The sequence below is a fragment of the Alosa alosa genome, chromosome 19 (genome assembly GCF_017589495.1).
Source record: "Alosa alosa isolate M-15738 ecotype Scorff River chromosome 19, AALO_Geno_1.1, whole genome shotgun sequence".
In the NCBI taxonomy this organism is placed as follows: Eukaryota; Metazoa; Chordata; class Actinopteri; order Clupeiformes; family Clupeidae; genus Alosa; species Alosa alosa.
In genome coordinates this window covers 2649339-2662555 of record NC_063207.1, presented here as the reverse complement: position 1 = coordinate 2662555, position 13217 = coordinate 2649339, and the positions used below count along the sequence as shown (strand labels likewise).

Sequence of the window (13217 nt, the reverse complement as noted above, 5' to 3'; positions counted from 1 at the left end):
GGGCTCTTATTAATCAATTACAGTTAATGTGTCGGGCCGGGTCGGGCTTGGGCACAATGTGCACGGGCTCAGGTAGGGTCGGGCTTGATTTTTTGGGCCCGATCTAAGCTCTACCTGTTGAGTGCAGCAACAGGGGTCACAGTGCTGTTTTTACACAGAGCAGGGGTCGCACGTTGACGGTACGTGGGCGTGGTTTGTTTTGATGACGTTGCCGCAGTGAAGCATGGCACCTAACTGCGGGAACAGCTGGTGTACTGTCCATGTAAACAAACTTATGGCGGGCAGCCCTGTGCATGTAGTGGGGGCGACGTAGTAAGCAGAGAGATGTAATGACCTCCAGGCAGTTCGGAGAGGTCAGAGTCCGAAGTTTAGCTGCAGAGTATTTAATGAGAATCATGGCAAAAAAGGAGCGTCCGGCTGGGAACGCCCTAGCTTGCTTGTTAGCGTGGCTGCTAACTACAACAGGAGAAACCTCAACAAGACTAGGCCTACTACAGAGAGGACTGTCCGGATGACCAGGTCAGTTCACTGTAAATCTGTGTCGAGGCAAGGTGTCCATGTCCCGTACACGCTCGTTGGTAGTCCACAGATCAATTGGTTAGCATGGTCAGTGTTCCATAATATAGGCACGGATTAAACGCTGACGAGAGATAGCGACGCGAGAGAGATTGATGCAGACTAAAAGTTAGATGACCAACTTGTAATCCAGTAGTTTTCAAATCGCCAAGGCAACAGTCTGTAAACAGGCAAGGGAAACTGAGTTTGGAAACTGAGAAGTTGAGAGGCTGAGAAGCGATCACTGATTCCCCTAAAGCTGATGATACATGTGGCAACTTTTTGAGCAATGTTGCTGGGCAATGTCCCTTTTCATTGTGGTTCCCTATAATGTGGTGAGAATTAAAAATGATGTGGAAGCAAAACCGAACTGAGATGTGTTAAGAAAGGGAAACGCTCCCAGGTTTATTACAAGCCGGCTCGGAGGGGAACATGAACAAAGTCGCCTCTGTCCAAGTCACCTCTCGACTGTTGTCTGCCACAGCCTTATATCCTGTTAGTAGGCTCTTTGTCTGCTCCAGTGGAAAAGTTCAGACACGCCCCGGACATATGCGTGCTTAATTGGCGCCGACCACCTATAGTGAAGTCTGGCATAGTACAAAAGCTGGGCCGTAGTACATGACAAAAGACTTGATTTGCAAATGGTCGAGGCGTGTCTTCCCCAGTCACAATAATCAGTTAATGCAAATATGAGGCAGACAGACTGATGAAGTTAGTCACATTTGTATACAGTATGTTCTTACAAATATTTTTTACTACACTGACATGTTCACATTGATACTGGGCAATAATTTATTTGCTGGAGGCAAATCATCATGATCATCCAAATCAGAATAAATGGAACTGGTTATGTGGTTGCCACCAACATTGCTCAAAAAGTTGCCCCATATATCAGCACCTTAACAGTGTGTGTATATCATCACCTTAACTGTGTGTGCGTGTGTGCGTGTGTGTGTGTGTGTGTGTGTGTGTGTGTGTAGTACAGGGCATGATGAGCATGTGGCTGGTCTGTTCTCCGTCCTGGCCTCTGTGCCTGGCCTGAAGTTTGTTGAAATCGTTATGGACTGCCTGACCATCGGCTGGGCCAATAGCATGCTCTCTTTGTGCAACACCTGCTGCAGTCTGGACGGTGTATGGTAAGAGCAACCCTTTACTGCCCAACAACCCTTTAGAACCCAACAACAACCATTTAGAACCCAACAACAACCCTTTAGAACCCAACAACAACCATTTAGAACCCAACAACAACCTTTTACCATCCACAACCCTTTACTGTCCAACAACCCTTTGCCATCTAACCTCAACCCTGTATCTATGGAATGTGTTAAAGCATGAGGGTTTTTTTACCTTAAAGTAATTGCTTCAGACTCATCCTGATACTACACAGACTTAAAATACACAGAATGGAGTCTCTGGAAGGGAACCCCTTGTCTTAGTCAAAGGTCGGACAAGGACCCTTTCTTATTTGATTCAGAGTACCTTCTTAGCACCAAATGGGTACCCAGTATGTTGAAAATTGATGAAAAGTGTCATTTCTAAATTGTGTTACTTTAAGATTGAGTTAGAGCCATTCACCTGGAGATCCATTCTTATGATGAAAAGAGTGGGGAAGTGTTTTGTTAAAGTGTGTCGCTTTCACTTTTGTATAAAGTTACAATATAATGCACTTCCCAAAAACACCTCTGCCTCTGTGTTTGGCAGCCTACCCAAGGTGTGTGTGTATATGAGTGTGTGTGTGTGTGTATTATGTTCGGCAGCATGAATCTACCAAAGCCCACTGACAGTGCTGAAAGTCTGTGTTCAGCTTACGGACTCGGAAGAGATGGGACCCTTTTCAGGTGTGGCACTTTGCTGTTGAAGAATTTATTTACTCATTATGATTGAGAACTAATGATAATGTGCATTGTGTGAGCAATTTAAATGATTGAATTGAATAAACAATGATCTTAAATTCTTTCTCCTTTCTGGGTTTCAGGTGGAGTGTTGCCCACTATAGAGATTCATCCCCTGGATCCGAAACCTCTGGACTAGAGATCAGACTGTTTCTCTCCTCAGAGGTCTCCGACACCATGCAGAGGGAAATCCTGCACATGTTCCATCCGCTGAAACACTTAGCAGAGAAGTGAGTCTTTTCTCTCAGTTTCCCTCTTGAATATTTCAACAGCCTGTACTTGACTAGGCTTTGTGTATATCCCTCTGAAAATAACTGTGTGTGTGTGTGTGTGTGTGTGTGTGTTATATACTGCAGCAGTCCAGAGTACGATGAGTGTGTGGATGCTCTAATGGCGCATCTGTCCTCTCTGCCTGATCTGATGAGGTTGTATGTTGGGACGAACTTCCTGACTGAGATCTGGGCCAAGCGGATCCTCTTCCTCATCAACACCTGCCCCCGTTTGCAGGCAGTGTGGTGAGTGCAATAAGCCTGTATATCTGCTGTCTGTCTATGAAGCAAGGAACGTCTGTCTGTCTGTCTGTCTGCCTGTCTGTTCTTTGCATATCTCTCGACTTGTTTGTCCGACTGACTTCACACTTGGCAGGTGTATTTCTGAGGATACAAGGGAGTGCAGTGTTGATGTTTGGATGTGAAAAGTGAAAGACCTCATCTCTGACCTCAGCAGTATGATGACCGAATCTGACCTCAGCAGTATGATGACTGTATCTGACCTCAGCAGTATGGCAGCCATTTCTGACCTCAGCAGTACCGTATCTGACCTCAGCAGTATGGAGACCGTATCTGACCTCAGCAGTATGGCAGCCATTTCTGACCTCAGCAGTATGGCGATCTTATCTGACCTCAGCAGTATGGAGACTGTATCTGACCTCAGCAGTATGGAGACTGTATCTGACCTCAGCAGTATGGCAGCCATTTCTGACCTCAGCAGTATGGCGATCTTATCTGACCTCAGCAGTATGATGACTGTATCTGACCTCAGCAGTATGGCAGCCATTTCTGACCTCAGCAGTACCGGATCTGACCTCAGCAATATGGAGACCGTATCTGACCTCAGCAGTATGGCAGCCATTTCTGACCTCAGCAGTATGGCGATCTTATCTGACCTCAGCAGTATGGCAGCCATTTCTGACCTCAGCAGTATGGCGATCTTATCTGACCTCAGCAGTATGGCAGCCATTTCTGACCTCAGCAGTATGGCGATCTTATCTGACCTCAGCAGTATGGCAGCCATTTCTGACCTCAGCAGTATGGCGATCTTATCTGACCTCAGCAGTATGGCGATCTTATCTGACCTCAGCAGTATGGAGACTGTATCTGACCTCAGCAGTATGGAGACCTCATCTCTGACCTCAGCAGTATGGCGATCTTATCTGACCTCAGCAGTATGGTGACCTCATCTCTGACCTCAGCAGTATGGAGACTGTATCTGACCTCAGTGTGCCAGCAGGCAGACAGTGCGTCAAGACCTCAAAAAATGAACTTTTGGCAATTTGTCTTAGGGCGCTTTCATACTCATTTGGAGCAGTTGCATCGGAACATGGAGCGTTTCCCCCCAAAGATCAGTTAGAGTATGTAAAAGCTGCACTTGCCTTCTGTTTTGGAGCAATACAAACGGACTAAGACCGCCTGTAAGCACCTCCCCTCCACTCCTCCCTCCCCCCATCATCACGGCAGATCAAGTTAGAGGACAGCTGAGGAAACTCCGCCCCAGGAAGGCAGCCGAGCCTGACAGACTGCTTAGTGTCTGTGCTGCTGAACTGGGGGAGCAACTGAAGATCTTTAACCTGAGTCTCCGTGTTGGAAGAGTCCCAACACTGTGGAAGACATCATGTCTCATCCATACTCCCATGAAGCCACACCCAAGTGAGCTCAATGACTTCAGGCCAGTCGCTCTAACATTACACGTGATGAAGAACATGGAGCGACTGTTTTTGGGGAAACTCAGACCACAGGTATGCCATGCACTAGACACGCTACAGTTTGCATACCAGGAAAAGCGTGGATGATGGCATCACATACAGTATCTCCTACACAGGACGCATTCTCACCTGGACAAGGGGACAAGTGCTGTGAGAATCGTGTTCTTTGTCTTCTCCAGTGGTCTTAACACCATCCGACCCCTCAGACTGGGAGACAAGCTCCTGCAGATGGGTGTGGATGCTCACCTAGTATCCTGGATTGCAGACTACCTGACAGAGCGGCCACAGTTTGTCAGACTGAAGAACTGCCTCTCTGACACTGTGATCAGCAGCACCGGAGCACCACAGGGAACAGTGCTCTCTCCAGTCCTGTTCACCCTGTACACGTCTGACTTCTACAACACAGAGTCATACCACACACAGAAGTTTTCAGACGATACTGCAATTGTGGGGTGTATCAGGGACGGGCAGGAGGAGGAGTAAGGAGCCTGGTGTAGGACTTTGCAATGGTGCAAACTCAACCACCTACAACTCAACACTGCCCACTGCCCAACTCAAGACCAAGGAGCTGGTGGTGGACTTCCGGAGGTCTAAGCCCGCTCTGCTGCCAGTCACCGTTGAACACTTACAAGTATCTGGGGATACACAAGTAAAATTCTTTCAGTTTGTGCATGATTACATGATATGACTATACTCCTCACTACAATATTTCACTGTTAAACAATTTAACCCTTTAAACTACTGAACTTTTTAACTGTTCAGCCATTGTAACTGTTACTTGTCATCAACTATGACTCCTACCCACTGTAGCTAGTTAGCATGGTTAACATAGTTAAGATGATAAAGATTGCTAACATTGTTAGCATTTTTAGCTAAAAATGATTAGCTAAGTTAGCTAAGTAACATGGTTAGCATAGTTAGCATGTTAACATGCTAGTTAGCATAGTTAGCATAACTGCTAAAAATGATTAACTAAGTTAGCTAAGTAACATGGTTAGCATGTTAGCATGCTAGTTAGCATTTTTAGCAAAAGTGTTAAAAATGATTAGCTAAGTTAGCTAAGTAACATGGTTAGCATAGTTAGCATGTTAGTTAGCATAACTGATAAAAATGATTAGCTAAGTTAGCTAAGTCACATGGTTAGCATAGTTAGCATTTTAATATTGTTAACATGCTAGTTAGCATAGTAACTTGGTTAGCATTATTATCTTTGTTAACATAGTTAACATAACTGCTAGCAAACATTAGAGCCATTCCAAGTGTCAGTTATCGTCAACTATCTACCTAAATAATTTAACCATTTAAACTATCCACTTATTTAACTGTTCAGTCATTCCAACTATATTAAACCTCATCTACCTAGCAACCAATATAGTTTGTTTTTACTCTGTATGATATTTTACATCATATTTTTGCATTTTCATGCACTGTATTTCCTTCAGGAAATGCTTTTCTAGTTGAACATATTAATCTGATCTGTATTGAAGTAGGCTAAAGTTTTTTTGTCGTGATACCTCCCTGAAATGACTTTTTGCAGGTTAGGATGTCTGCCAACACAGCGACTGTAGACAGTCACTGTTCTCCAGATTTAGAATATCTGACTGTTAAATGCAGGCCCATTTATCTCCCAAGGGATTTTACTGTGATCCTGATAACAGCTGTTTACATCCCACCAGATGCTAATGCTAGCTCAGCTATCGGACTTTTGCATGCTAGCATTACCAATACACAGAGCTTGTACCCTGATGCCGTGAATATCATAGCAGGGGATTTCAATCATGTGGACTTAAAGGTAGCACTCCCTAAATTCCACCAGCACGTTAAGTGTGCTACAAGGGGAGATAACATCTGTAGGTATACTCAAACATCAAACAGGGCTACAGGGCAAGACCACCACCACACCTGGGCCAGTCCGGCCACTTGTCCTTGCTTTTAATCCCTGCATATGCCCCCAGGAATCTGCACAAAGATCTTCAACCAGTCCCAGGAACAGTCCACTGTCTCACCCTGCCTGAAATCCTCAACCGATAGTCCCACTGCCCAAGAAACCTCACCTCAGTCCTTTCTAGCCTCAACGATTACAGACCAGTAGCACTCACCCCAGTGGTGATGAAGTGCTTTGAGAAACTGATCCATAGTCACATCACAACAGTCCTGCCCCGCAGCCTTGATCCCCGTCAGTTTGCCGACAGAGCAAACCGATCTACAGAAGATGCCATAGCTACTGCACTATCACACATGGAGCAGCAGGGGGAGCTAAAACGCCATAGCCATAGCATTACATACTGCACTATCACAAAACGCCATAGCACTACATACTGCACTATCACACATGGAGCAGCAGGGGGAGCTAAAACGCCATAGCCATAGCATTACATACTGCACTATCACACCTGCTATGTGTGGATGCTCTTTGTGGATTATAGCTCTGCATTCAACACCATCTTCCCTCACAAGCTAGTAGTTCAACTGGGGGACCTGGGGCTTCCACACACCACCTGCATGTGGATCAATAGCTTCCTCTCGGACCACAGACAGAGGGTCAGAGTGGGCCACCACACATCCACGGCCCTAAGCCTCAGTCCCGGCTCCCCCCAGGGCTGTGTGCTGAGTCCCTTGCTCTACTCCCTCTACACACACCACTCTCCCCAGGGCTGTGTGCTGAGTCCCTTGCTCTCCCCCCTCTACACACACGACTGCTCCCCAGTCCATCACAGCAGCACCATGGTGAAGTTTGCGGATGACACCACAGTGGTGGGGCTCATCTCCAGGGGGGAGGGCGAGTCTGCCTACAGAGATGAGGTGGATCGGCTGTCAACGTGGTACAGGGACAACAACCTGCTCCTCAACACCTCAAAGACCAAAGAACTCATCATAGACTACAGGAGAAAGAAAACTCTCATCCTCTCAAAGGAACTCTAGATCTCATTCATAGTGACCATTGGGTCCTTGGTTACATGTCTGACCAAGGCCATTTGTCCCGGATTACTCAGTTTGAGGGAAAAGATGAGGGAAAAAATTAATTGAATCCATTTGAAGATGAGTCTGAAACAAAACAAAATGTGGAAAACTTGAAAGGGTCTGAAATCTTTCCGTTTGCACTGTACACACAGCAGACATGAATACACACATACACACAGCAGACACATGAATAACATATCTTGCATCCAATGTGATTAAATGTAGTAGTGTTATCTCTGCTGTTAAATGCAGTGTTATCTCTGTTAAATGTAGTGTTATCTCTGCTGTTAAATGCAGTGTTATCTCTGCTAGATAGATAGATAGATAGATAGATAGATAGATACTTTATTGATCCCCAGGGGAAATTAAAGTATGCTGCTTCCATTGAGCTTGTCTGAGGGACTAACTGACTGGCTGTGTGTGGTAGGTTTAACGCCGTGGTCTGTAATGAGAGCTGTGTGTGGTAGGTTTAACGCCGTGGTCTGTAATGAGAGCTGTGTGTGGTAGGTTTAACGCCGTGGTCTGTAATGAGAGCTTTGTGTCAGAGGACTGCCTGCTGCTGAAGGAGGGAGTCCGCTGCCTGCAGGAGGCAAACAGGCACCCAGGCCGCATCATCAGACTTAAAGGGTAGGTATACTGAAGTCTACATCAGACTTAAAGGGTAGGTATACTGAAAAATACATCAGACTTAAAGGATAGGTATACTGAAGAATACATCAGACTTAAAGGGTAGGTATACTGAAGACTTCATCATTCAGATTTTACTTTATTTACTGTAGAGGCTAACAAACACAAACGAACTTCAAATAAACACACAGCACTTTACAAACACAAACACACCTAGCATAAACACACTGTACATTACAAACACACTGTACATTACAAACATACTGTATTTTACACACACAACACCTCAAACAAACAAAATAATTTGCAAACACAAACATACCTCAAACATACAAAGTAATTTGCAAACACAAACACCTTCAAGAGACACTGTACTTTACAAACACAGACATACCTAAAGCAAACACACCTCTCAAACACACTATTTTACAAACACAAACACTCCTCAAACAAACACACTGTACATTACAAACACACCTATCAAACACACTATTTTACAAACACAAACACTCCTCAAACAAACACACTGTACATTACAAACACACCTATCAAACACACTATTTTACAAACAAACACTCCTCAAACAAACACACTGTACATTACAAACACACCTATCAAACACACTATTTTACAAACACAAACACTCCTCAAACAAACACACTGTACATTACAAACACACCTATCAAACACACTATTTTACAAACACAAACACTCCTCAAACACACTGTACATTACAAACACACCTATCAAACACACTATTTTACAAACACAAACACTCCTCACACAAACACACTATTTTACAAACACAATCACTCCTCACACAAACACACTGTACATTACAAACACACCTATCAAACACACTATTTTACAAACACAAACACTCCTCACACAAACACACTATTTTACAAACACAAACACTCCTCACACAAACACACTATTTTACAAACACAAACACTCCTCACACAAACACAGGATGATTTGCAAATAAGGGGGCCGGAACAGAACGATCACGCTAGCGATAATAACTTAGTAGAAGCTAACCTAAAAGAAAAGCATTAATAATATTTTGTGATCTAAATCGACATAAATGACACGCCCGCGTGGTTTTCACAGTAGCCAATTTTTACATCCGAGTTAGATGACATTTGAAATCGGACAAGCTGAAATTCAAGTCATGACTATGACTTGGCTAACTTCAAACTTCATTCATTTCTAAAGCAGTGTGTACCATGCTGTTAACATTTTAACAGCATGGTACACATCAACGATGGTATGACTAGAATGTTCCTATGTAATTTGTTACTATAAATCGAAGAGAGAAATTGACATTTACCTCACACAATATTGAGTAATTATTAGCCCTCCAGTTTTGCCTCTTGACCTTCTGCTCCCACAGGCTATTTTCTGCCCTTTTGGGTCACGGGGGAAATTGTGCAACTGTTGTCCGCTTCCCAGTCTTGCACTGCAGCCATACGCGCAGTAGTTACACATTTTTTCTAATAAGTAATTTTTTATTTTTATTTTTTATTTAGACATGTTTTCCTCTAGTAACTATGTTAATGGGGATCTTATGAATGTTGGTATGAAACATGGCATCCCTGATCCCCCCCAACAGAATAGCTCAGAACATTGATTCCCTAGTGGTCCAAACTCTTTCTAATGAGGACACACCACTCAAAAAACCCTCCATAGAAATGCATGCGGTTAGTTTGGAACGCCAATATGGCAGTTGTCTACACATATCCCGCCCCTTCCGCAGCAAAAAAGTCGACATGTGAATACATTGAGCCAATCATGTGGTGTGTTGTGAATACATTGAGCCAATCATGTGGTGTTTTGTGAATACATTGTGCCAATCATGTGTTGTGATCTCGCTGCTGGAGCAAGGTTGGTGTCGTGAAGCCTTGCGCACACGCATTTCTGCCGAAATAGATGCCTGATAAGTGCCCAAAAAGCGTTACAATATGGCCGCCGAGTGGAGGTACTAGCCTAAAAGGACTTTGTTCCGCTCTGGACCTCTCATGCCTCTAGGTTGCGCTGCTGTAATGACCTCTCACTGCCTCTAGGTTGCGCTGCTGTAATGACCTCTCACTGCCTCTAATGACCTCTCACTGCCTCTAGATTGCGCTGCTGTAATGACCTCTCACTGCCTCTAGGTTGTGCTGTTGTAATGACCTCTCACTGCCTCTAGGTTGTGCTGTTGTAATGGCCTCTCACTGCCTCTAGGTTGCGCTGCTGTAAAGCCACTGAGCCGTGCACTCAGCTCAAGGACAGGACCCTGAGCTGCAACCAGCTGGTGAGGATCCGGATGAAGGGAGAGTCCTACACGGAGAGAATGACCGAGTGGACGGAAGCAGAGAGAGAGGAGATGAAGAAAGAGGGGATGGAGAGAGAGGAGGAGATGGAGAGAGAGGGGATAGAGAAAGAGGGGATGGAGAGAGAGGAGGAGATGGAGAGAGAGGGGATAGAGAAAGAGGGGATGGAGAGAGAGGAGGAGATGGAGAGAGAGGGGATAGAGAAAGAAGGGATGGGGAGAGATGACATGTCATTGGTGTGTTTAGTAGTTATGATGGCATTTGTAGTAATTACCGTATCATTAATTGTTTCCAGACATGTTAAGTGACGCACCTGAGCCCAGAGTCATGATGTGTTAATGTATTTAACCCATCTGTGCCCAGAGTCATGATGTGTTTATGTTTATTTTAAAACTTTTTGACTTTTTACTTTTTAAAACACTGACGCCTTTTGTCTTTGGGTGCTAGACCACTTACCCAATTAAAAAGAAACTCACAGACCCACAGACCATCTCACAGACCACATAACTCACTAAAGATTCTTAAAAAAAATTACATAATACTCGCTGAACCATTTTAATCAAGTCTTTGTGTCTTGTGTGTTTTATTTTGTCTTTTTGTTTATTCTTTATTTTTAAATGATTTTACCTTGTGCGTTTTATGTTTTCTTTTTTACTATGATCTTTACCTTTAAAACTATTCTTTGACTATTGCCCTTCTATGCTTTTATTTGCTATTACTGTTTGCGTTTTGTTTATGTAAAGCACATTGAATGACCTCTGCGTATGAAATGCGCTCTATAAATAAACTTGACTTGACTTGCACCTTGTTGCTATGATATTTTACCACATCTCTGCAACATCACAAGATTTCAAGATTACAGTAGTAGCCTACATTAGATCAATGTAAGCTAACAACAATGTTTCAAAGTTTAGCAATGCTCAACCAAACTGCAAGGCACATTTAGTCCACAACACAGCCTTTTTAGCCTGCACTTGGCTGGATCAGAATGTATTTGGATGACATATCCTAAAAGCGAAAACACAATTCATCAAACGGAATGTCACATTTCTGGGATAAAGGAGTTTTTGTATTTATTTAATCTGCAGTTTAGTACTCTAAAGCGTCTACCTGAGGGTAGGAGGGCAAACTCCTCGTACAGGATGTGTGTGGGGTCTTCTACAATTTTCAGTGCCTCCCTGAGGACTGACTTTTCATAGAGTGCCTGCATGTAGCCCTGGTCTGGATGACCTACAATCTTCAGGGCAGTTTTGACCAGACGCCCCAACTTGGACTTTAACTGAACTGTCAGATTGCCATACGGTTCCAAGTCTGAAGCACTAGTCAGTAAGCCACGGCTGCCCCCACGACAACATGCACCAAGTTTCACTTTCACTTGAGTTCAAATAATAGATGAGTGCATGGTTTTAAAGCAGTTAGTTAGTGGAATACCTGTTCCATACGGTCTCGTGTGCATATTTTTTATTTGTTCAGTTATACTCCATATATCATTTTACTAACTTTTCTTAATATTCATGACGAGTTCAATTTTAAGAGATGGTGGTCCAACAGCGGACCACACGTGACACGCCACCAGCGGTCCGCTATCTGCTAATCTGATTTTGCTATCTGGGTTTAAACTATTCGTCAGGGACCATGCGTTTTAGATCGCCATGATAGGGCCCCATGGCATGACAGTCCTATAATGTAAGTTGACCTTCTAAAGTAGGCTTTATGTTAACCTATGTGTTATTGTTTGCAAACCATCTTGTTTATAACTCAGTATCAGTCAAGTGTACTGTATAGCCAAAGCTATGTCACACCAAAAAAGAAAAGTCCACTGCTCCATTAGCAATGCTTTAATGACAGCAATCTACTGTATCTAGTGCACATGGACCTTTTGACATCTCTTGAATGCACAGGTAACCAAAACTAAACTCGATATCCTAAAAGCCCACTGAGCGGTGTGCATGTGTTGAAGGGAGTTTGACAGGTCAACAACCACTCACTGCTGGGGACTTCCGGGTCATGGCTGAGTGAAGGTGTGTTTTAGAACGCTCCAAAAAATGTCTGTATTATTTTATATTTTATAAGTGATTGAACAGCGCTCTCCCACATCCACATCCACGGATGAGGTGCCCTCGGGCAAGGCACCTAACCCCCAACTGCTCCCTGGGCGCCGGATTATGGGGCAGCCCACTGCTCCGGGTGTGTATGCGTACTCCTAGTATGTGCTCACAGCTCTGAGTGTGTGTGCATGAATGGGTGTTCACTGTGTGTGTGTGGGTGTGCTGTACACAACCCCCGGATTGGTAAAATGCAGAGAACAAATTCCTTGTATATGTAAAAGTATACTTGGCCTATATAACTGATAAGAAATAAGATGATAAGATATAACTACAACTACTGGGTGTCCTCGACAAGATAAATAGCTTACTGAGTTGAGGTCAAGACGAGATGAGTAAATCGGCAAGAACCAAAACTTTGACCACTACTCAAGAACCGGGGAGCCCACAAGCTAGCAATGACGGCTCACCGAATATTAACTGTTCACGTATACAAGCGGGCGCCATCTTGGGAAAACAGTCACGTGACAGTTCAGCTCGCGTTGCTCCAGTCCAATGTCCTGCAACGTGAGCTGAATTGTCACATGACTGTTTTCCCAAGATAGCGCCAGCCTGTATACGTGAACGGTACTGTTTCTAAACTATCTTTTTAATAAACTGTCTGTACACTTACAAAGTTCACAATGCTTCTAAACTATCTTTTTAATAAACTGTCTGCACACTTACAAAGTTCTCAATGCTTCTAAACTATCTTTTTAATAAACTGTCTGTACACTTACAAAGTTCTCAATGCTTCGGTTTACATGTAGGGCCCCTCATTATGCTACCGTGTAAGTGTGGT

At 43.9% G+C, this 13217-nt stretch overlaps 1 protein-coding gene across 1 annotated transcript in view; it reads left to right on the top strand.

Annotated features, from left to right (window-relative positions):
- Positions 1-13217, top strand: part of LOC125284340 (NACHT, LRR and PYD domains-containing protein 1 homolog) — a 70590-nt gene that overhangs the window by 52927 nt on the left and 4446 nt on the right. Inside the window, exons 18-23 of the mRNA XM_048228255.1 lie at positions 1536-1691; positions 2313-2393; positions 2531-2677; positions 2804-2962; positions 7897-8016; positions 10243-10442. Of these exons, the coding sequence (XP_048084212.1) occupies positions 1536-1691; positions 2313-2393; positions 2531-2677; positions 2804-2962; positions 7897-8016; positions 10243-10442 (863 nt within the window). The remainder of the gene's footprint in view (positions 1-1535; positions 1692-2312; positions 2394-2530; positions 2678-2803; positions 2963-7896; positions 8017-10242; positions 10443-13217) is intronic.